At 37.3% G+C, this 26,205-nt stretch overlaps 1 protein-coding gene across 1 annotated transcript in view; it reads right to left on the bottom strand.

The window, feature by feature from the left end:
* The window catches only part of HMCN1 (hemicentin 1), a gene marked incomplete at its 5' end in the record, with an annotated part of 521,222 nt that overhangs the window by 23,261 nt on the left and 471,756 nt on the right, over window positions 1-26,205 (bottom strand). Inside the window, 4 exons of the mRNA XM_082648266.1 lie at window positions 2,444-2,794; window positions 4,705-4,833; window positions 11,101-11,226; window positions 17,709-17,822. Coding sequence (XP_082504392.1) covers window positions 2,444-2,794; window positions 4,705-4,833; window positions 11,101-11,226; window positions 17,709-17,822 — 720 coding nt within the window. The remainder of the gene's footprint in view (window positions 1-2,443; window positions 2,795-4,704; window positions 4,834-11,100; window positions 11,227-17,708; window positions 17,823-26,205) is intronic.

The following is a 26,205-nucleotide window of genomic DNA, read 5'->3' as shown; positions in this document are numbered from 1 at the left end:
ATAATCGGCTTTAACCTAAGATAACAACAGAAATGTAAATGACATTGAACTCCAAGTAGTAGACATCACACTTTCCAGAGTATGAATTTTAAAGTGGCCCCAAGTGTGATTTTGGTGTTCAGAAGCAATGCAACGTTTGTTTTCCCTATTAAGCTTTGGAATCAATTCCCTAAAAAGCTAAATCTTAGCCCAAGTCTAACAAAATTCCATGGTGTTACTCTGAATCCTTTGTAAACTGTCTATCCTAGATGGTTAATTAAAGGCATTTGGTGTTTACTGCAGGTTGCTTGTTACATAATTCCAAAGCTGTCTGCAATCTTAGTGTAAATTTCTTTATTAGTACCAACGCCAGAAAATACTCACCATATTTTAAGAAATATTTCTAAATGTCTTAGTCTATTTATTGCCCCCAAATAAAATTTAAATATCCAGCCATAGACTAGTTATAGAAATTTACTTTAGAGTCTCCAAGATTGGTCCTCACTCTGAAATAGTAGGTGCCTCACATAGTAGATGGTTTTGGGAAGGTAATTCATATAAACATATTAGTGTAATATAAACACAAAGGCACATAAAACATTCATAAGACTCTACTGTGATGAAACTACAGGGCACAGATTGTGATAAAGAAATGGAGAACTGGTTATTAATCAGGGACTCTTTCTTCAAATGGCTTGGACCTTCAGATGATCTAGAAGTCAACTAGATGGTATATGGTGTGGGAAATACCGTTTCACTCATTTATCAGAGCATAATCAAGGATTTTTGGAGCAGGGGAGTGAAGGTAGAAGAGAAGAGTTGTCTAAGACGAAGGCAGAGAATGGAATGTTAACAGGATATGAAAACCCTTCAGTGGGAATGATTATTTAGAAGAAACATTGAAAGACAAAATGTCAGATGTTAATTCTGTCAATAAAATAGTGAAAAGTTTCACTAACAGAGGTAAAAATAGGCATGAAAAATTACCAAAATTACCAATGGAAAAAACCCAATAAGAATGGTTTGGAGCAGGCTGAGAGCAATGTTTGACATACTCCCAAGGACAGTGGAGTCCACAGGTTTAGTAATTAAGTAGTGTTTGACCATATGGGGCAAAATGTTGAGAGTTGTTAATGAACCCATGAATGTTTCAAGTTCAAGGAGTAAAAGAAACTAGCACTGTCCACAGTTCGAGGAAGCTGATCACAGGGAGGAGATTCCATGTGCATCATATTACGCTTTAGGTACTTCAAGACAGCCAGACAGAAAAGTTCTGGGAACATCTGGGCCTAGAGACTAAAGGTTAAAGAGTAAGGATCCAGAGGGTTTGAAGGTCCAGCTGAGTGGAGATAATGTGAGAAGCTGAGTCCGCCTAAGAGTGACTAAGGAATCATGTCTAAGAAGATAACGATGCAGGAACAGGGCTTGGAGAAGGGTAGAAAAAGATATGACAAAAACTGAAGTCAGAAGATATTTCTTTTAAATATCTAAAAAATGTTTAACAGAGAGCATATCTGGGAGAGAATAAGCAACGTGTGGAATGCTTAAGAAAAATTCAAGAACGTGAGGTTAGCATAGGTCTTCAAATTTAAACAGAATTTCCTTCTTCCCTCCCCTCTTGCCTCCCTCCTCCCTTTCTTTGCTTTCTCATTTCTTCTAACAAACTGTGGGGCTAATTTGTGTTTGCTAATTCCCCTTGGTGCATAGCTCAGTGACATGCAAACTGTGGCTACTCACAGAAAATTGAATTAAATGAATGACAGATGGAATTGTTTGCAACTTAACTGAAGACAAGGTCTCAATTCTTGAGTTGGAAATTACACTTCACTTTTGCAAACAAATTAAATTACAGACTTGAGTTTAGGTAAAGATACTGAAAGCACATATGTTAGAACAATGGAAACAAGTTACTTTTGTCCTGGCTTACATTGTCTTTTCAGTGACTTACATATATACAAAATAATTGAACTGAGAGGTTCCATGGGGAGTGTGTAACAACAGTCAGGGCAATGCTGGTTGCAGACAGAACAAGCAGTCGACACAGTAGCTGAGAGTTTCACTTTTAACCCACTGCTTTGGCATCCATCAGATAAAGCCATAATCTGATAGTATTAATATTATGGTGGCAATATGCATATTCTTTTTTTAAGAACCATATTCTGGATGCCACTGAATTTTATTTCTATATAGCATTAAATTTAGTAACACTTTCAGGGGTGATCAAAAAAGAGAAACTGCCAACAAAACAATAAATTATCAGAATGTACACATGTAAATACATCATTTGATAAAACTGGTAATAGTTTTAGGTGCCAGAGTAAATGTCTTGAAACTTGGGTCATCCCAGATTTGAGATCAGATGTAGTTCACAACACCCAAACTCTCACAGGTGCTGTATATATGCTTAGACTCTGGTCCGTTAAGTGAGCCCACAGAAAGGAAATGGAATATGGCTGACATTTACCTATACATGTGTCATGGCTCGCCTCAGAGCCTTCAGGGCAAGTTTTTCTAATAGTCCTTCTAGTCCTGGAGAGAGACGTTCTGCTGTTCCTATACTCTGAGTAGGAGCTGTAGAGATGTGAGTACTGTCTGTAATGCTGTTGAGGTTGATAGTTGTTTCTCACGGGGGAGAACCGTGCAAGGTTATAGCTATTGTACTGAGTGCCATAATTTGGCAGCCTCTCCAATCCAGCGCAAGATTTCCCGTCCCCTAATAAATGTTGTCCTGGTGGACAGATACACTTGAAGCTGCCAGGGGTGTTGGAGCACTGATATGCACAAGGCTTAGGCACTTGTTCACATTCATTAATGTCTGCTCGTGTGCCATGATACATAAAAAAGAGAAAAAAAAAACATACACACATATACACACAGAAAACACAGGAATAAAGAATCAGTCTGTGAAACAAACTGAAGACATCATGTTACCCTCCAAAGCAGGGAATACAGTAATTTCTCAGCTGTTGTGAACTTTTGAAAAAGCTTTCATCATTCAGCTATGAATATATAGAAAGATTCTATGACTGTCCCTGAAGATTGTTTTACATGGACAGTAGAATCATATAGGGTCATAATGGAAAATGTGGTCTTGAATCCAGAAAAACTAGAGTTCAAAGCTAACATATAGATCTTAATTTTGTTGGTGGAGTGAAGAATGCAGTCAGATCTCTAGTTCGCATTTAATTACAATATTGATCACTGGTGCTTCTAATCTTTCATATAATTACAAGTTTCAGATGCAAGAATGTACAATGTACACCTACAGTTTTATTTTCCTTTGTTTCTTTTGCATCAATAATTATTAATGAATAATCATATCAAGCACATTTTCTTAAAAAAATTAAAAAGAAGGAAATGAAGATACAGAATCATTCTTCCTAAGATAAACTCAAAGTTCAAAAATTAAAGTTATTTTTCTTTCTATTCCTAGGTCAACACAGAGTATGTACTCCTAAGTCTTCTTGTAAATTGAAAAAGTGAATAAAGACCAGAGATCAAAACCAAATTCCTTAATTTATTACCACAGTGGCATGAAAGAAAACAATATGAATAAGTAGAATAAAAGTAGTAAACTGTGCTTTAAAAATTATTTTAGTAGGCAAAAGTTAAAATTAACATTTTATATCTCTTTAAGGCAATGGCCCTACCTTCTTCACTGATTTATCCCCCAGCCCAATTTCTGACATTCAGCTTCAAGTCAAACTAGTGAACAAATAAACACATTTCATTCTGCTAGGTCACTGTAATGACTGATCAAAATGTTAAATTATATACAAATTACAATATCTAAATAGAAGACTAGCATGATATATATTCCTACTATTAAAAAGTACTTATTTTAAAACCATTCATAATAATGATACTACATTAAACATTTTCTATGTGCAAAGTACTATGCTAGAGACTACATAAAGACAGAACTAAGTCTTTATGGAAGAATTTGCTATAAAGAATTAAATAGACAACCAAGGCATCCAATTTTAAAAATACTGATATAATAGCATGCAAACCAAAAGCTAGTATTTAAAAGCTCACACAATTTTTTTTCTGCATATAAATATTCTGAGGTGAAATATAATTTTAGAGGTCAGTTTCTTGATTGTAAATGTATTAATTAAAAAAAAGCATATGGTTACCTTCTTATAGACATCTTCTACTATCGTTACCTGCCTTACTTTACATTCAACTATAACTAAGATGGAAACAAATAGGTAACTGGGAGAATTAAATGAGATTCTTAGCACAGGGAATGGCAAATAGTATGCACTAAACATGGTAGATAAAGTAATAATTACCAATTCACTTAAAATGTGTGTTCACATTTTAATCCTTCATAACTAAACCTTCGTAGTACATACAGATATACTTCATATTCAAATAAAATGTATCTATGCAAACATTTACATCACATGCATAGAGAGATAATCAATGAGCTAATCTTCATAATTAAGTTGTCGTGGTAATTATACCACAGCCTCACTTTGATATGTATAGTGCATAGTAAGCACTCCGTAAGTAGTTATTATTATCACTTGAAAGTCAGTGTAAATTGAGCTCAATAGGAAGTCTCTAAGAAGTAATTCAACTTATGTAATGGACTACTTAAACCAACTTGCAAATCTAATTGTAGCAAGAAAGTATTTGAGGATAGAGTGGTTCTAACCAAGCTGGTAAAATAGTTACCCAGCCTTTATTACTCAATAAGAGTTCCTGTTAACTTACCCATACAGGGTCTTCCAATTCCTTGAGACCGGTAACCTCTTGGACATACACAACGATAGCTGCCTCTCGTATTCTCACATATCTGGTTATATCTGCACTGATGGGTCCCATCTCTACACTCATCAATATCTAGAGACATGAAGGGCAATAAAAAGCAATAACATTTCCTATTTCAAAACCTAAAGTCATTATATTTATTTATTTATTAACATCTTTATTGGGGTATAATTGCTCTACAATGGTGTGTTAGTTTCTGCTTTATAGCACAGTGAATCAGTTATACATATACATATGTTCCCATATCTCTACCCTCTTGTGTCTCCCTCCCTCCCACCCTCCCTATCCCACCCCTCCAGGTGGTCACAAAGCACTGAGCTGATATCCCTGTGCTATGCGGCTGCTTCCCACTAGCCATCTACCTTACGCTTGGTAGGGTATATATGTCCATGCCTCTCTCTCGCTTTGTCACAGATCACCCTTTCCCCTCCCCATATCCTCAAGTCCGTTCTCTAGTAGGTCTGTGTCTTTATTCCTGTCTTACCCCTAGGTTCGTCATGACATTTTTTTCTTAAATTCCATATATATGTGTTAGCATACGGTATTGGTCTTTCTCTTTCTGACTTCACTCTATGACAGACTCTAGATCTATCCACCTCATTACAAATAGCTCAATTTTGTTTCTTTTTATGGCTGAGTGATATTCCATGGTATATATGTGCCACCTCTTCTTTATCCATTAATCCGATGATGGGCACTTAGGTTGTTTCCATCTCCGGGCTATTTTAAATAGAGCTGCAATGAACATTTTGGTACATGACTCTTTTTGAATTATGGTTTTCTCAGGGTATATGCCCAGTAGAGGGATTGCTGGGTCATATGGTAGTTCTATTTGTAGTTTTTTAAGGAACCTCCATATTGTTCTCCATAGTGGCTGTACCAATTCACATTCCCACCAACAGTGCAAGAGGGTTCCCTTTTCTCCACACCCTCTCCAGCATTTATTGTTTCTAGATTTTTTGATGATGGCCATTCTGACTGGTGTGAGATGATATCTCATTGTAGTTTTGATTTGCATTTCTCTAATGACAAATGATGTTGAGCATTCTTTCATGTGTTTGTTGGCAGCCTGTATATCTTCTTTGGAGAAATGTCTATTTAGGTCTTCTGCCCATTTTTGGATTGGGTTGTTTGTTTTTTTGTTATTGAGCTGCATGAGCTGCTTGTAAATTTTGCAAATTAATCCTTTGTCAGTTGCTTCATTTGCAAATATTTTCTCCCATTCTGAGGGTTGTCTTTTGGTCTTGTTTATGGATTCCTTTCCTGTGCAAAAGCTTTGAAGTTTCATTAGGTCCCATTTGTTTATTTTTGTTTTTATTTCCATTTCTCTAGGAGGTGGGTCAAAAAGGATCTTGCTGTGATTTATGTCATACAGTGTTCTGCCTATGTTTTCCTCTAAGAGTTTAATAGTTTCTGGGTTTACATTTAGGTCTTTAATCCATTTTGAGCTTATTTTTGTGTATGGTGTTAGGGAGTGATCTAATCTCATACTTTTAGATGTACTGTCCAGTTTTCCCAGCACCACTTATTGAAGAGGCTGTCCTTTCTCCACTGTGCATTCCTGCCTCCTTTATCAAAGAAGAGGTGACCATATGTGCGTGGATTTATCTCTGGGCTTTCTATCCTGTTCCATTGATCTATCTTTCTGTTTTTGTGCCAGTACCATACTGTCTTGATTACTGTAGCTTTGTAGTGTAGTCTGAAGTCAGGGAGCCTGATTCCTCCAGCTCCGTTTTTCATTCTCAAGATTGCTTTAGCTATTCGGGGTCTTTTGTGTTTTCATACAAATTGTGAAATTTTTTGTTCTAGTTCTGTGAAAAATGCCAGTGGTAGTTTGATAGGGATTGCATTGAATCTGTAGATTGCTTTGGGTAGTAGAGTCATTTTCACAATGTTGATTCTTCCAATCCAAGAACATGGTATATCTCTCCATCTATTTGTATCATCTTTAATTTCTTTCATCAGTGTCTTATAATTTTCTGTATACAGGTCTTTTGTCTCCTTAGGTAGGTTTATTCCTAGATATTTTATTCTTTTTGTTGCAATGGTAAATGGGAGTGTTTTCTTGATTTCACTTTCAGATTTTTCATCATTAGTGTATAGGAATGCAAGAGATTTCTGTGCATTAATTTTGTATCTGCAACTTTACCAAATTCATTGATTAGCTCTAGTAGTTTTCTGGTAGCATCTTTGGGATTCTCTATGTAGAGTAGCATGTCATCTGCAAACAGTGACAGCTTTACTACTTCTTTTCCAATTTGGATTCCTTTCATTTCCTTTTCTTCTCTGATTGCTGTGGCTAAAACTTCCAAAACGATGTTGAATAAGAGTGGTGACAGTGGGCAGCCTTGCCTTGTTCCTGATCTTGATGGAAATGCTTTCAGTTTTTCACCATTGAGGATGCTGTTGGCTGTGGGTTTGTCATATATGGCCTTTATTATGTTGAGGAAAGTTCCCTCTATGCCTACTTTCTGCAGGGTATTATCATAAATGGGTGTTGAATTATGTTGAAAGCTTTCTCTGCATCTATTGAGATGATCATATGGTTTTTCTCCTTCTATTTGTTAATATGGTTTATCACAGTGATTTATTTGCGTATATTGAAGAATCCTTGCATTCCTGGGATAAACCCCACTTGATCATGGTGTATGACCCTTTTAATGTGCTGTTGGATTCTGTTTGCTGGTATTTTGTTGAGGATTTTTTCATCTATCTTCATCAGTGATATTGGCCTGTAGTTTTCTTTCTTTGTGACATCATTGTCTGGTTTTGGTATCAAGGTGATGGTGGCCTCGTAGAATGAATTTGGAAGTGTTCCTCCCTCTGCTATATTTTGGAAGAGTTTGAGAAGGATAGGTGTTAGCTCTTCTCTAAATGTTTGATAGAATTCACCTGTGAAGCCATCTGGTTCTGGGCTTTTGTTTGTTGGAAGATTTTTAATCACAGTTTCAATTTCAGTGCTTGTGATTTGTCTGTTCATATTTTCTATTTCTTCCTGATTCAGTCTTGGCAGGTTGTGCATTTCTAAGAATTTGTCCATTTTTTCCAGGTTGTCCATTTTATTGGCATAGAGTTGCTTGTAGTAATCCCTCTGATCTTCTGTATTTCTGCAGTGTCAGTTGTTACTTCTCCTTTTTCATTTCTAATTCTATTGATTTGAGTCTTCTCCCTTTTTTTCTTGATGAGTCTGGCTAATGGTTTATCAATTTTGTTTATCTTCTCAAAGAACCAGCTTTTAGTTTTATTGATCTTTGCTATCGTTTCCTTCATTTCTTTTTCATTTATTTCTGATTTGATTTTTATGATTTCTTTCCTTCTGCTAACTTTGGGTTTCTTTTGTTCTTCTTTCTCTGATTGCTTTAGGTGCAAAGTTAGGTTGTTTATTCGAGATGTTTCCTGTTTCTTAAGGTAGGATTGTATTGCTATAAACTTCCCTCTTAGAACTGCTTTTGCTGCATCATATAGGTTTTGGGTCGTCGTGTCTCCATTGTCATTTGTTTCTAGGTATTTTTTTAATTTCCTCTTTGATGTCTTCAGTGATCACTTCGTTATTAAGTAGTATATTGTTTAGCTCCATGTGTTTGTATTTTTTACAGATCTTTTCCTGTAATTGATATCTAGTCTCATAGCGTTGTGGTTGGAAAAGATACTTGATACAATTTCAATTTTCTTAAATTTACCAAGGCTTGATTTGTGACCCAAGATATGATCTATCCTGGAGAATGTTTCATGAGCACTTGAGAAAAATGTGTATTCTGTTGTTTTTGGATGGAATGTCCTATAAATATCAATTAAGTCCATCTTGTTTAATGTATCATTTAAAGCTTGTGTTTCCTTATTTATTTTCATTTTGGATGATCTGTCCATTGGTGAAAGTGGGGTGTTAAAGTCCCCTACTCTGAATGTGTTACTGTCAATTTCCCCTTTTATGGCTGTTAGTATTTGCCTTATGTATTGATGTGCTCCTATGTTGGGTGCATAAATGTTTACAATAGTTATGTCTTCTTCTTGGATCGATCCTTTCATCATTATGTAGTGTCCTTCTTTGTTCTAATAGTCTTTATTTTAAAGTCTATTATATCTGTTATGAGAATTGCTACTCCAGCTTTCTTTTGGTTTCCATTTGAATGGAATATCTTTTTCCATCCCCTCACTTTCAGTCTGTATGTGTCTCTAGGTCTGAAGTGGGGTCTCTTGTAGACAGCATATATATGGGTCTTGTTTTGGTATCCATTCAGCCCATCTGTGTCTTTTGGTGGGAGCATTTAGTCCATTTACATTTAAGGTTATTATTGATATGTATGTTCCTATTCCCATTTTCTAAATTGTTTTGGGTTCATTATTGTAGGTCTTTTCCTTCTCTTGTGTTTATTGTCTAGAGAAGTTCCTTTACCATTTGTTGTAAAGCTGGTTTGGTGGTGCTGAACTCTCTCAGCTTTTGCTTGTCTGTAAAGGTTTTTATCTCTCCATCAAATCTGAATGAGATCCTTGCTGGGTAGAGTAATCTTGGTTGCAGGTTTTTCTCCTTCATCACTTTCAATATGTCCTGCCACTCCCTTCTGGCTTGCAGAGTTTCTGCTGAGAGATCAGCTGTTAACCTTATGGGGATTCCCTTGTGTGTTAGTTGTTTTTTCCTTGCTGCTTTTAATATGCTTTCTTTGTATTTAATTTTTGACAGTTTGATTAATATGTGTCTTGCCATATTTCTCCTTGGATTTATCCTGTATGGGACTCTCTGTGCTTCCTGGACTTGATTAACTATTTCCTTTCTCATATTAGGGAAGTTTTCAACTATCATCTCTTCAAATATTTTCTCAGTCCCTTTCTTTTTCTCTTCTTCTTCTGGAACCCCTATACAAATGTTGTTGCATTTAATGTTGTCCCAGAGGTCTCTGAGACTGTCCTCAGTTCTTTTCATTCTTTTTCTTTATTCTGCTCTGCAGTAGTTATTTCCACTATTTTGTCTTCCAGGTCACTTATGTGTTCTTCTGCCTCAGTTATTCTGCTATTGATCCCTTCTAGAGTATTTTTCATTTCATTTATTGTGTTGTTCATCATTGTTTGTTTCATCTTTAGTTCTTCTAGGTCCTTGTTAAATGTTTCTTGCATTTTGTCTATTCTATTGGCAAGATTTTGGATCATCTTTACTATCATTATTCTGAATTCTTTTTCAGGTAGACTGCCTATTTCCTCTTAATTTGTTAGGTCTGGTGGGTTTTTATCTTGCTCCTTCATCTGCTGTGTGTTTTTCTGTCTTCTCATTTTGCTTATCTTACTGTGTTTGGGGTCTCCTTTTTGCAGGCTGCAGGTTTGTAGTTCCCGTTGTTTTTGGTGTCTGTCCCCAGTGGCTAAGGTTGGTTCAGTGGGTTGTGTAGGCTTCCTGGTGGAGGGGACTAGTGCCTGTGTTCTGGTGGATGAGGCTGTATCTTGACTTTCTGGTGGGCAGGTCCACGTCTGGTGGTGTGTTTTGGGGTGTCTGTGGACTTATTATGGTTTTAGGCAGCCTCTCTGCTAATGGGTGGGGTTGTTTTCCTGTTTTGCTAGTTGTTTGGCATAGGGTGTCCAGCACTGTAGCTTGCTGGTCATTGAGTGAAGCTGGGTGCTGGTGTTGAGATGGAGATCTCTGGGCAAGTTTCGCCGTTTGATAGTATGTGGAGCTGGGAGGTCTCTTGTGGACCAGTGTCCTGAAGTTGGCTCTTCCACCTCAGGGGCACAGCACTGACTCCTGGCTGCAGCACCAAGAGCCTTCAATCCACATGGCTCAGACTGGTATATAGTTCATTGAAGTTACAGCAATGCTGTGAGATGTTGGACCAGAAAGTCTCTGAGTGATTCAGTGAAGGTTTCCAGTGCTTTCAGACACAGATGTCCCTGACCCGGGCTGTCTTCAAAGAACCTATTGTTCCGGCTTTTGGAGGAGGTCGTGGGGAGGATGTGATCGCTGTTTTTTCTATTTTGAACTTTTAATAAATCTCTACAAACATAATTTTTTTCTTAACCCTTCCAACAAAATTCTTAATATATATGCTAAATTTCATATTAGAAATTATATGACATAATATTAATGTATGTGGATATGAAACTATATAAACCAATTGTGTAACTGATGGGAGTTCAAAATGGGCTAAATCTCCCTGGTGAGCTTTCATTTCCTGGTATAGCCATGACCCTGGGACCCCAGAGCTCAACAATACTAGAAGTTGGGAGTAGAAAACCTATAGAAAAAGGTATTTCCTTGTTAGATTATATTTATTCTAATCATTTATTTTAAGAATGAATGCCTTATTTGGCTTGTTGATGGTAAATGAATCACAGTAGCTGAGACAGCCAGACACTCACCAATGCAGGTTCCGTTTTCTGCCTTGGTCATTCCGTTTGGGCAAAGATCAATGCATTTATAGCCACCGCGGGTGTTCTTGCAGTGCTGATCTGGTCTGCATACATTCTGTCTACACTCATTTACATCTTGATGAAAGAACATAGGTAATGCAGATTGAGAAAGTGATTTCTTCTGCCTTTGCATAAAAATTATACCTTCAGATTTTAAGGATATCATAAACTAATACAGATGATTATATAATCATGGTGTAAGGTTAAAGTGTTTAAATCAAGTTATGTAACGCACTTTATTTTAAAACGTTATGATAAAAAAATAAAATATTACTAAACATAGCTGGTAGCCATACCAACCACTTCCTCCTCCTAGAAAAAGAAAAATTATATACTTATACATTATATATAAGTATATATATATATACATATAAATTATGATTTTGTGAAAAAAATTGGTAACAAAATAGGGGAAATGTTAAAAAAAATGGTTATGTAATTAGAAGATGAAATCTGTAATTTAGAGCATTTGCTTTGTTTTTGCATGGATCACATACATGATGCATGGTATTACAATCCAGCCCAGGACATGGCACATGGATTAGATAAGGCACCATTAAGAAGTTACAAAGGGAGAGTGGAACCAAGATGGTGGAGAAGGACGTGCTTTCACTGCCTCTTGTGAGAACAGCAGAATCACAACTTGCTGCTGGATAATCATCGACAGGAAGACACTGGAACTCACCAAAAAAGATGCCCCACATCCAAAGACAAAGGAGAAGCCACAGTGAGACGGCAGGAGGGGCGCAGTCACAGTAAAATCATATCCCATAACTGCTGGGTGGGTAAGTCACACACTGGAGAACACTTATACCACAGAAGTCCACCCACTGGAGTGAAGGTTCTGAGCCCCACGTCAGGCTTCCCAACCTGGGGGTCCGGCAACGGGAGGAGGAATTCCTAGAGAATCAGACTTTGAAGCCTACTGGGATTTGATTGCAGGACTTCGACAGAACTGGGGGAAACAAGAGACTCCACTCTTGGAGGACACACACAAAGTAGTGTGCGCATCGGGACCCAGGGGAAGGAGCAGTGACCACAGGGGAGAATGAATCAGAAGTACCTGCTAGTTTGGGGAGGTATCCTGCAGAGGCGGGGGGTGGCTGTGGCTCACCGTGGGGACAAGGACCCTGGCAGCAGAAGTTCTGGGAAGTATTCCTTGGCGTGAGCCCTCCCAGAGGCTGCCATTAGCCCCACCAAAGAGCCCAGGTAGGCTCCAGTGTTGGGTTGCCTCAGGCCAAACAACCAACAGGGAGGGAACTCAGCCCCACCCATCAGCAGTCAAGTGGATTAAAGTTTCACTGAGCTCTGCCCACCAGAGCAACAGTCAGCTCTACCCACCACCAGTCCCTCCCATCAGGAAACTTGCATAAGCCTCTTAGTAGCCTCATCCACCAGAGGACAGACAGCAGAAGCAAGAAGACCTACAATCCTGCACCCTGTGGAACAAAAACCACATTCACAGAAAGACAAGATGAAAAGGCAGAGGATTATGTACCAGATGAAGGAACAAGATAAAACCCAGAAAAACAACTAAATGAAGTGGAGATAGGCAACCTTCCAGAAAAAGAATTCAGAATAATGATAGTGAAGATGATCTAGGACCTGGAAAAAGAATGGAGGCAAAGATTGAGAAGATGCAAGAAATGTTTAACAAAGATCTAGAAGAATTAAAGAACAAACAAACACAGATGAACAATACAATAACTGAAATGAAAGCTATACTAGAAGGAATCAATAGCAGAATAACTGAGGCAGAAGAACGGATAAGTGACCTGGAAGACAGAATGGTGGAATTCACTGCTGCGGAACACAATAAAGAAAAAAGAATGAAAAGAAATCAAGACAGCCTAAGAGACCTCTGGAACAACATTAAACACAACAACATTTGCATTATAGGGGTCCCAGAAGGAGAAGAGAGAGAGAAAGGACCCGAGAAAATATTTGAAGAGATTATAGTCGAAAACTTCCCTAACATGGGAAAGGAAATAGCCACCCAAGTCCAGGAAGCACAGAGAGTCCCATACAGGATAAATGCAAGGAGAAACACTCCGAGACATATAATAATCAAATTGGCAAAAGTTAAAGACAAAGAAAAATTATTGAAAGCAGCAAGGGAAAAATGACAAATAACATACAAGGGAACTCCCATAAGGTTAACAGCTGATTTCTCAGCAGAAACTCTACAAGCCAGAAGGGAGTGGAATGATATACTTAAAGTGATGAAAGGGAAGAACCTACAACCAAGATAACTCTACCAGGCAAGGATCTCATTCAGATTCGATGGTGAAATCAAAAGCTTTACAGACAAACAAAAGCTAAATTATTCAACACCACCAAACCAGCTCTACAACAAATGCTAAAGGAACTTCTCTCGGTGGGAAACACAAGAGAAGACAAGGGCCTACAAAATCAAACCCAAAACAATTCAGAAAAGGGTCATAGGAACATACATATTGATAATTAAGTTCAACGTGAATGGATTAAATGCTCCAACCAAAAGACACAGGCTTGCTGAATGGATACAAAAACAAGACGCTTATATATGCTGTCTACAAAAGACTCACTTCAGACCTAGGGACACATTCAGACTGAAAGTGACAGGATGGAAAAAGATACTCCATGCAAATGGAAATCAAAAGAAAGCTGGAGTAGCAATACTCATATCAGATAAAATAGACTTTAAAAATAAAGAATGTTACAAGAGACAAGGAAGGACACTACATAATGATCAAGGGATGAATCCAAGAAGAAGATATAACAATTATATATGCACCCAATATAGGAGCACTTCAATACATAATGCAACTGCTATCAGCTATAAAAGAGGAAATTGACAGTAACAAAGTAATAGTAGGGGAGTTTAACACCTCACTTACACCAATGGACAGATCATTAAAATGAAATTAAATAAGGAAACAGAAGCTTTAAATGACACAATAGACCAGATAGATTTAATTGATATTTATAGGACATTCCATCCAAAACAGCAGATTACACTTTCTTCTAAAGTGCATGGAACATTCTCCAGGATAGATCACATCTTGGTTGACAAATCAAGCTTCAGTAAACTTAAGAAAATTGAAATCATATCAAACATCTTTTCTGACCACAATGCTATGAGATTAGAAATCAATTACAGGCAAAAAAACCCGTAGAAAACACAAACAAATGGACGCTAAACGATATGTTACTAAATAAACAAGAGATAACTGAAGAAATCAAAGAGGAAATGAAAAAATACCTAGAGACAAATGACAACGAAAACACGATGATCCAAAACCAATGGGATACAGCAAAAGCAGTTCTAAGAGGAAAGTTTATAGCTATACAATCCTACCTCAAGAAACAAGAAAAATCTCAAATAAACAATCTAAACTTACACCTAAAGGAAGTAGAGAAAGAAGAACAAACAAAACCTAAAGTCAGAAGAAGGAAAGAAATCATAAATATCAGAGCAGAAATAAATGAAATAGAGACGAAGAAAACAATAGCAAAGATCAATAAAACTAAAATCTGGTTGTTTGAGAAGATAAAGAAAATTGATAAACCATTAGCCAGACTCATCAAGACAAAGAGGGAGAGGACTCAAATCAATAAAATTAGAAATGAAAAAGAAGAAGTTAGAACAGACACTGTAGAAATACAAAGCATCCTAAGGGACTACTACAAGCAACTCTATGCCAATAAAATGGACAATCTGGAAGAAACGGACAAATTCTTAGAAAGGTATAACCTTCCGAGACGGAACCAGGAAGAAAAAGAAAATATGAACAGACCAATCACAAGTAATGAAATTGAAACTGTGATTAAAAATCTTCCAACAAACAAAAGTCCAGGATCAGATGGCGTCACAGGTCAATTCTATGAAACATTTAGAGAACAGCTAACACCCATCCTTCTCAAACTCTTCCAAAAATTGCGGAGGAAGGAAGACTCCCAAACTCATTCTATGAGGCCACCATCACCCTGATACCAAAACCAGACAAAGATACTCCAAAAAAAAAAAAGTTACAGACCAATATCACTGATGAATATAGATGCAAAAATCCTCAGCAAAATACTAGCAAACAGAATGCAATAACACATTAAAAGGATCATACACCATGATCAAGAGGGATTTATCCCAGGGATGCTAGGATTCTTCAATATACACAAATCAATCAGTGTGATACACCATATTAACAAACTGAAGAATAAAAACCATATGATCATCTCAATAGATGCAGAAAAAGCTTTTGACAAAATTCAACACCCATTTATGATAAAAACTCTCCAGAGAGTGGGCAGAGAGGGAACCTACCTCAACATAATAAAGGTCATATACGACAAACCCACAGCAAACATCATTCTCAATGGTGAAAAAGTGAAAGCATTTCCTCAGATCAGGAACAAGGCAAGGATGTCCACTCTCACCACTATTATTCAACATAGTTTTGGAAGTCCTAGCCATGGCAATCAGAGAAGAAAAAGAAATAAAAGGAATACAAATTGGAAAAGAAGAAGTAAAACTGTCAGTCTGCAGATGACATGATACTATACATAGAGAATCCTAAAGATGCCCCCAGAAAACTACTAGACCTAATCAATGAGTTTGGTAAAGTTGCAGGATACAAAATTAATACACAGAAAATCTTTTGCATTCCTATATACTAATGATGAATAATCTGAAAGAGAAATTAAGGAAACACTCCCATTTACCACTGCAACAGAAAGAATAAAATACCTAGGAATAAACGTACCCAGGGAGACAAAATACCTGTATGCAGAAAAGTATAAGACACTCATGAAAGAAATTAAAGACGATACCAACAGATGGAGAGATATACTATGTTCTTGGATTGGAAGAATCAATATTGTGAAAATGACTGTACTACCCCAAACAATCTAGAGATTCAGTGCAATCCCTATCAAATTACCAATTGCATTTTTTCCAGAACTAGAACAAAAACTCTTAAAATTTGTATGGAGACACAAAGGACTCTGAATAGCCAAAGCAGTCTTGAGGGAAAAAAACGGAGCTTGAGGAATCAGACTCCATGACTTCAGACTGTAGTATAAAGCTACAGTAATCAAGACAATATGGTACTGGCACAAAACCAGAAACATAGATCAATGACACAAGATAGAAAGCCCAGAGATAAATCCACACACCTATGGTCAACTCATCTATGACAAAGGATGCAAAGGATGCAAGGATATATAAATCCACACACCTATGGTCAACTCATCTATGACAAAGGATGCAAGGATATACAATGGAGAAAAGACAGTGTCTTCAATAAGTGGTGCTGGGAAAACTGGACAGCTACATGTAAAAGAATGGTATCAGAACACTCCCTAACACCATACACAAAAATAAACTCAAAATGGATTAGAGACCTAAATGTAAGACTGGACACTATCAAAGTCTTAGAGGAAAACATAGGAAGAACACTCTTTGACATAAATCACAGCAAGATCTTTTTTGATCCACCTCCTAGAGTAATGGAAATAAAAACAAAAATAAACAAATGGGACCTAATGAAACTTCAAAGCTTTTGCACAGCAATGGAAAGCATAAATAAGATGAAAAGAGAACCTTCAGAATGGGAGAAAATATTTGCAAATGAATCAAGGGACAAAGGATTAATCTCCAAAATATATAAACAGCTCATGCAGCTCAATATTGAAAAAAGAAACAACCCAATCCAAAAATGGGCAGAAGACCTAAATAGACATTTCTTCAAAGAAGACACACAGATGGCCAAGAAGCACATGAAAAGCTGCTCAACATCACTAATTATTAAAGAAATGCAAATCAAAACTACAATGAGAGATCACCTCCCACCTGTTAGAATAGACATCATCTGAATATCTACAAACAGCAAATACTGGAGAGGGTGTGAAGAAAAGGGAACTGTCTTGCACTGTTGGTGGGATTGTAAATTGATATAGCCACTATGGAGGACAGTATGGAGGTTCCTTAAAAAAGTAAAAATAGAATTACCATATGATCCAGCAATCCCACTACTGGGCATATACCCAGAGAAAACCATAATTCAAAAAGGCACATGCAGCCCAATGTTCACTGCAGCACTATTTACAATAGCCAGGTCATGGAAGCAACCTAAATGCCCATCGACAGTTGAATGGATAAAGAAGATGTGGTACATATATACAGTGGAATATTAGCCATAAAAAGGAACGAAACTGAGTCATTTGTTGAGACGTGGATGGATCTAGAGACTGTCATACAGAGTGAAGTAAGTCAGAAAGAGAAAAAAAAAAAATCATGTATTAACGTATATATGTGGAACCTAGAAAAATGGTACAGATGAACCGGTTTTCAGGGCAGAAATAGAGACACAGATGTAGAGAACAAATGTATGGACACCAAGGGGGGAAAGCGGTGGGGGGGGGGGTGGGGATGGTGGTTTGCTGAATTGGGTGATTGGGATTGACATGTATACACTGATGTGTATAAAACTGATGACTAATAAGAACCTGCTGTATAAACAAATAAATAAAATTAAAAAAAAAAAAAACCTGCTTTGAATTCATAGCCCTCTTCTTACCCACACATTTTCTGCCTTTGAGTTGATACCCAGGTTCACATCCACAGTGAAAACTTCCTATGGCATTGAAACAGTGGTGGTGACAGGGGTTGGATTCTTGACATTCATTAATATCTGTTAAAGAAAACAAAATTTGCTTTACATGCTGTTAGAAAACTTGGCTTAATTTATCCCAAATGTTAAATATTTTAGTGATCATGATGTTTAAGATCTTCCCTAAAAAGAATCCAATTGAAGTGCTCTCAAAGGATCTGCTAGATAATTGATAGAATTAACTGCTGGAGAGGGTTATTCTCTTCAACACTACTCCAAGGTACAAGGTTGCTAGTGATTCAGAACTATGTTGATGCAAAACTTCTCTATTTTAACTATTTTATTTACCATATGGCTCCCATTCCAGTTTCTAGGAACTTTTAGCCCTGGAATGTTGCGGACAGACTGGAGTACTGAAGGTAGAAATAAATAATAATAATAAAGTTAAGTCTTCAGCAACAACTTTTGCAATTTGACCCTTCTTCCCAATTTTTGCTGCTATTAGTCTGATGCAGGTGTTTATTACCTTGCACTCAAATGACTGCAGCAACTTTAGCTTTTCTCCTCATTTGTAGTCACTGCCAAATTAATCTTGAACACCATCTGGGTCATAGTGCAATGGAAAAAAAAACCTGCAGGCATGAATTCCCCAAACTTGTGTGCACCTGCCTGTATTTTGTAACTTCTCCCCTTTCCTTCCTTTCATTCCAGAAAAAGGGAGACCACTCCTTCCATTTAAGAAGAGTTCCTCTATTTGAGTTTTTGATCTCTGCAGCCCATCTCCTCCTTCCTCATCACGATGACTGTGGTCCACTGATCATGCCCTCCTCTTCTGTATTTTTAATGCCCTTCTCCTTACTGTCATCTTTCCCACAACCCTGTAGACATAATCAAATCTTTCCTATCCCAACAAAATTCCTCTCTCAGGTCTCTACTCACCTCAAGCTCCTGCCACTTTTCTATTGTTCTATTACAAACCCTCAAAAGAACAATCTCACCATATTTTAGGCTCTTCATGTTCTAATCTTACATTCCCAAGTTCGAGATTTCCAATGTCTTATTTTGTTCTTGTTTTCTATTTCAGATTTTCTAATTTAATCTTTCAAAATCTGTACATGTCACATAAATGCACAAATGTGATAACATGTTTTTTAAGTTTAATTTTTATTTTATATTGGGCTACAGTTGATTTACAATGTTGTGTTAGTTTCAGTTGTACAGCCAAGTGGTTCAGTTGCACATATACATATATCCATTCTTTTTCAGATTCTTTTCCCATATAGGTTATTACAGATTACTGAGTAGAGTTCCGTGTGCTATACAGTAGGTCTTTTTCAATTACCTATTTTATATATATTAGTGTGTATATGTTAATCCCAAACTCCTAATATATCCCTCCCCCCACCACCTCTCCCCTTTGGTAACCATAAGTTTGTTTTCGAAGTCTGTGCGTCTGTTTGTTCTGCAAATAAGTTCATTTGTATCATCTTTTTAGATTCCACGTATAAGTGATACCATATACTATTTATCTTTCTCTTTCTGACTTACTTCACTTAGTATGATAATCTCTAGGTCCATCCATATTGCTGCAAATGGCATTATTGCATTCTTTTTTATGGCTGAGTAATATTCCATTGTATATACGTGCCACATCTTCTTTACCCATTCCTCTGTCAATGGACATTTAGCCATTCCATATCTTGGCTATTGTAAATAGTGTTGCAATGAACATTGGGGTGCATGCATCTTTTCGAAGTATGGTTTTCTCTGGATATATGTATGGTTTCTCCATACAGTTTTCCATAGTGGTTGTACCAGTTTACATTCCTACCAACAGTGTAGAAGGGTTCCCTTTTCTCCACATCCTCTCTAGCATTTATTATTTGTAGACTTTTTAATGATGGCCATTCTGACTGGTGTGAGGTGATACCTCATTGGAGTTTTGGTTTGCATTACTCTAATAATTAGTGATATTTAGCATCTTTTCATGTGCTTTTTGGCCATCTTTATGTCTTCATTAGAGAAATGTATATTTAGATCTTCTGCCCATTTTTTGATTAGGTTGGTTAGTTTTTTCATATTGAGCTGCATGAGCTGTTTGTATATTTTGAGGTTTATCCCTTGTTGGTCACTTTGTTTGTAAATATTTTCTCCCATTCTGTGGGTTGTGTTTTCATTTTGTTTATGATTTCCTTTGCTGTGCAAAACTTTTAAGTTTAATTAGGTCCTATTTGTTTATTTTTGCTTTTATTTTCATTACTCTAGGAGGTGGATCCAAAAAGATGTTGCTGCGATCTATGTCAAAGAGTGTTCTTCCTATGTTTTCCTCTTAAGAGTTTTATAGTATCTGGTCCTACATTTAGGTCTTGAATTCATTTTGAGTTCATTTTTGTGTATGGTGTTAGAGAATGTTTTAATTTCATTCTTTTACATGTAGCTGTCCAGTTTTCCCAGCTCCACTTATTGAAGAGACTGTCTTTTTTCCATTGCATAGTCTTGCCTCCTTTGTCATAGATTAATTGACCATAGGTTGTGTGGGTTTACTTCTGGGCTTTCTGTCCTGTTCCACTGACCCATATTTCTGTTTTTGTGCCAGTACTATACTGTTTTGATTACGGTAGCTTTGTAGTATAGTTTGAAGTTAGGGAGCCTGATTCCTCCAGCTCTGTTTTTCTTTCTCAGGATTGCTTTGGCTATTCAGGGACTTTTGTGTTTCCATACAAATTAAAAATTTTTTTTGCTCTACTTCTGGGAAAAATGCCATTGATAATTTGATAGGGATTGCACTGAGTCTGTAGATAGCTCTGAGTAGTATAGTCATTTTGACAGTATTGATTCTTCCAATCCAAGACCACAGTATATCTTTCCATCTGTTTGTGCCATCTTCAATTTCTTTTAACAGCATTTTAGTTTTCAGAGTACAGGTCTTTTGCCTCCTTTGGTATGCTTATTCATAGGTATTTAATTCTTTTTGATGCAATGGTAAATGAGACTGTTTCCTTAATTTCTCTTTCTGATCTTTCATTGTTAGTGTATAGAAATGCAACAGATTTCTGTGTATTAATTTTGTATACTGCAACTTTACCAAATTCATTGAGCTCTAGTAGTTTTCTAGTAGCAAAATCTTTAGGATTTTCTATGTATAGTATCACTTTACCTGCAAACAGTAACAGTTTTACTTTTTGGATTTTTTCACTCTTTGGATTTCCAATTTGGATTCCTTTTACTTCTTTTTGTTCTCTGATTGCCATGGCTAGGACTTCTAAAAGTATATTGGATAAAAGTGGTGAGAGTGGACATCCTTGTCTTCTTCCTGACCTTAGAGGAATGCTTTCAGTTTCACCACTGAGTACAATGTTAGCTGTGGGTTTGTCATATATGGCCTTTCTATGTTGAGGTGGGTTCTCTCTATGCCCCCTTTCTGGATGGAGCATTTTTATCATAAAGGGGTGTTGAATTTTGTCAAAAGTTTTTCTGCATCTATGGAGATAATCATATGGCTTTTATTCTTCAATTTGTTACTGTGGTGTGTCATACTGATTGATTTGTGCATACTGAAAAATCCTTGTATCCCTAGGATAAATCCCAATTGATCATGGTGTATGATCCTTTTAATGTATTGTTGAATTCAGTCTCCTAGTGTTTTGTTGAGGATTTTTGCGTCTATGTACATCAGTGATATTGGCCTGTAATTTATTTTTTTTGTAGTATCTTTATCTGGTTTTGGTATCAGGATGATGCTGGACTTGCAGAATGAGTTTGGGAGTGTTCCTTCTTCTGCAACTTTTTGAAACAGTTTCCAAAGGATATGTGTTAACTCTTCTCTAAATGTTTGATAGAATTTGCTTCTGAAGCCATCTGGTTCTGGACTTCTGTTTGTTGGAAGTTTTTAAATCACAGTTTCAACTTCAGTACTTGTGACTGGTCTGTTCATATTTCCTATTTCTTCCTGATTCAGTCTTGGGAGATGGTACCTTCCTACGAATTCGTCTGTTTCTTCTAGGTTGTCCATTTTATTGGCATCTAGTTGCTTGTAGTAGTCTCAGGATCCTTTGTATTTCTGTGGTGCCCATTGTAACTTCTCCTTTTTCATTTCTAATTTTATTGATTTGGGCCCTTTCCCTTTTTTTTCTTGATGAGTCCGTCTAAAGTTTTATCAATTTTGTTCATCTTTTCAAAGAACCAGCTTTTAGTTTCTTTGATCTTTTCTATTGTTTTCTTCATCTCTATTTCATGTATTTCTGCTCTGATCTTTATGATTTCTTTTCCTTTACTAACTTTGGCTTTTGTTTGTTCTTCTTTTTCTAGGTGCTTTAGGTGTAAGGTTAGGTTGTTTTTTTGAGATTTCTGTCTCTTGAGGTAACATTGTATTGCTATAAACTTCCCTCGTAAACTGCTTTTGCTGCATCCCAAAGTTGCTGGATTGTTGTTTCTGTTTTCATTTGTCTCTAGGTATTTTTTGATTTCCTCTTTGATTTCTTCAGTGATCCATTGGTTGTTTAGTAACATGTTATCTAGCCTCCAGGTGTTTCTGTTTTTGCAGTTTTTTTTCTTGTAGTTGATGTTTAATCTCATAGCATTGTGGTTGTTAAAGATGCTTAATTTCAGTTTTCTTAAATTTACTGAGGTTTGCTTTCTGGCACAGCATGTGATCTATTGTGGAGTATGTTCCATGTGAACTTGAAAAGAATGTGTATTCTGCTGCTTTTGGATGGAGTGCTTAAATATTAAGTCCATCTTGTCTAATGTGTCATTTAAGGGCTGTGTTTCCTTATTGATTTTCTATCTGAGTGATCTGTCCGTTGAGGTAAGGGGGGTGTTAGAGTCCCCCACTACTATTGTGCTACTGTCGATTTTGCCTTTTATAGCTGTTAGCATCTGTCTTACATATTGAGGTGCTCCTATGTTGGGTGCATATATATTTACAATTGTTATATCTTCTTCTTGTATTGATCCCTTCATCATTATGTAGTGTCCTTTTTTGTCTCTTATAACAGTGTTTATTTTAAAGTCTATTTTGTCTGACATGAGTTTTGCTGCTCTAGTCTTCTTTTGATTTCTGTTTGCCTGGAATACCTTTTCCCAACGTCTCACTTTCAGTCTGTACATGTCCCTTAGTCTGAAGTGGGTTTCTTGTAGACAGCATATGTATGGGTCTTGCTTTTGTATCCATTAAGCCAATTTATGTGTTTTGGTTGGAGCATTTAATACATTTACATTTAAGGTAATTATCGATATTAATGTTCTTATTGCCATTTTGTTAATTGTTTTGGATTTGTTTTTGTACGTCATTTTCCTTCATTTCTCTTTTGTTCTCTTCTGTTGTGATTTGATGACTTAGAGTTGTGTTTGGATTGCTTTTTCTTTTTTGTATGTGTATCTATTGTAGATTTTTGGTTTGTGGTTACCATGAGGTTTTGATATAGCAATCTCAATCTCCCTCTCTCTCTCTCTCTATATATATATATATATATAAGATTATTTTAAGTTGCTGGTCTCTGAATTTCAAATGCATTTCTACTGTACTGCATTTGTACTCTCCTCACGATTGCTGGTTTTGATGTCGTATTTGTGTATAGATGATTTGCTACCTTTACAGAATGTTTGCCTTTACTGGTGAGCTTTCCCATTCATAATTCTTTTGTTTCTAGTTGTGGCCTTTTCTTTTCTGCCTAAAGAAGTTCCTTTAGCATTTGTTGTAAAGCTGGTTTGGTGGTGCTAAATTCTCTTAACTTTTGCTTGTCTGTAAAGCTTCTGATTTCTCCATTGAATCTGAACAAGAGCCTTGCTGGGTAGAGTATTCTTGGCTGTAGGTTTTTCCCTTTCATCACTTTAAATATATCGTGCCACTCCCTTCTGGCTTGCAGAGTTTCTGCTAAAACATCAGCTGATAACTGTATGGGGATTCCCTTGTATGTTATTTGTTGCTTTTAATATTTTCTCTTTGTGTTTCATTTTTGTCAAGTTGATTAATGTGTGTCTTGGTGTGTTCCTCCTTGGGTTTATCTTGTATGGGACTCTGTGCTTCCTGGACTTGAGTGAGTGTTTTCTTTCCCATGTTAGTGAAGTTTTTGGCTATTATTTCTTCAAATATTTTCCCAGGCCCTTTCTCTCTCTTCTCCTTCTGGGACCCCTTTAATGCGAATGTTGGTGTGTTCAGTGTTGTCCCAGAGGTCTCTTAAACTGTCCTCATTTCTTTTCATTCTTTTTTCTTTATTCTGTTCTGCAGCAGTGATTTCCACTCATCTCTCTTCCAGCTCACTTATTCGTTCTTCTGCCTCATTTATTCTGCTATTGATTCCTTCCAGTGTATTTTTCATTTCAGTTATTGTATTGTTCAACTCTGTTTGACTTTAAATCTTCTAGCTCTTTGCTAAACATTTCTTGTATCTCAGTCTGTGCCTCCATTGTTTTTCTGAGATCTTGGATAATCTTTACTCTCATTACTCTGAAGTCTTTTCAGGCAGATTGCCTATCTCCACTTCACTTAGTTGTTCTTCTGGGGTTTTATCTTGCTCCTGTGTCTGGAATATATTTCTGTTCCACCTCATTTTGTCTAACTTTCTGAGTTTGTGGTCTCCTTTTCTCAGGCTTCAGTACTGTAGTTCTTCTTGCTTCTGGTGTCTGCTCCTTGGTGGGTGAGGTTGGTCCAGAGGCTTGTGCAGGCTTCCTAATGGGAGGGACTGGTGCCTGCCCACTGGTGGTGGAGCTGGGTCTTGTCCCTCTGGGCAGGACCATGTCAAGGGGTGTGTTTAAAGGTGGCTGTAGATTCAGGATGACTTTAGGCAGCCTGTCTGTCTGCTGATGGGTGGGGCTGTGTTCCTGTCTTGCTGGTTGTTTGGCCTGAGGTGTCCCAGCACTGGAGCCTACAGGCTGTTAGGTGGGGCCAGTTCTTGCTGCCAGGTCCTCTGGGAGAACTCACATTGATGAATATTCCCTGGGGTCTTTGCCTCCAGTGTCCTTGCCCCCACAGTGAGCCACAGCTGACCCCCACCTCCCTGGGAGATCCTCCAAGACCTGCAGGTAGGTCTGGCTCAGGGTCCTATGTAGTCACTGCTTTGCCCTGGGTCCCAGTGCATGTGAAACCTTATGTGCACCCTTCAAGAGTGGAATCTCTGTTTCCCTCAGTCCTGTGGAGCTCCTGCACTCAAGCCCCAAAGGTGTTCAAAGCCAAATGTTCTGGAGGCTCCTCCTCCCAATGCCAGACCCTCAGGCTGGGGAGCCTGATGGGGAGCTCAGAACTATCACTCCTGTGGGAGAACCTCTGTGATATAATTATTTTCCAGTTTGTGAGTCACCCACTCAGTGGGTATGGGGTTTGATTATATCATGGAAGCACCCCTTCTATCATCCTGTTGTGGCTTCTTCTTTGTCTTTGGATGTAGAATATCTTTTTTGGTAGGTTCTTTTGGTAGGTCATTTTTGTCGATGTTTCTGCAGCAGGTAGTCATGATTTTGGTGTTTTCATGAGAGGAGGTGAGCTCAAGTCCTTCCACTCTGCCATCTTGTCTCCTCCCTGATCTGTGATCATATACTTTTAAAAGATTTTCTTAGTGCAGTTTTTTCTTCTTCTTTCACTTGGCTTCCCTTGTCCGCCCCTTGTCCACCAAAGCCAACTTACATTAACAATCTAATATAAATAATAACATATCTCTTTTATGTAAACCTATATCTCTTCCTAAATATATAAATCCATTTCCTTTTTCTTTGGTTATTGTTTGTTTTCCAGTCACATAATCTTTTCTACACAAGTTGCATACACTCTTTCATATCTTTGTGTTCTCACTCAACAACGCCTCATGGAAATTTTAGCCAAACAGTTGTTGGCTATTTGTCTAAGCCAAACAGTTGAGCTTCATTCCATTCTTTTTAATGGCAGCATAGTGGTTCATGGTATAGATGTACCATAATTCATTCATTCTTTCTACTATTAAGAATTTCATTTTGCATCCAGTGTTTCTTCCTCTGGAAAATCCTGATAGCAGCTTTATTCATAATTGCTAAAATTTGTAAGTGCCAAGATGTCCTTCAGTAGAATGGATACATAAACTGTGGTACATTCATACAATGGATTATTTTTCAGCACTAAAAAGAAATAAGCTATCAAGCCATGAGAAGACATAGAAGAATCTTAAATATATATTACTAAGTGAAAGACGCCAATCTGAAAAGGCTACATACTGCATCATTCCAACTACATGACATTCTGGAAAAGGTAAAGCTAGAGAGACAATAAAAAGATGACGGGCTTCCCTGGTGGCGCAGTTGTTAAGAATCCACCTGCCAGTGCAGGGGACATGGGTGTGAGCCCTGGTCCGGGAAGATCCCACATGCTGTGAAGCAACAAAGCCCGTGTGCCACAACTACTGAGCCTGCACGCTACAACTACTGAAGCCTGTGTGCCTGGAGCCCAAGCTCTGAAACAAACAGAAGCCACTGCACTGCAACAAAGAGTAGCCTCCAT

Source organism: Grampus griseus (assembly GCF_964374135.1).
Source record: "Grampus griseus genome assembly, chromosome: 1".
NCBI classification, from domain to species: domain Eukaryota; kingdom Metazoa; phylum Chordata; class Mammalia; order Artiodactyla; family Delphinidae; genus Grampus; species Grampus griseus.
This window is presented reverse-complemented; position numbering and strand designations above follow the sequence as displayed.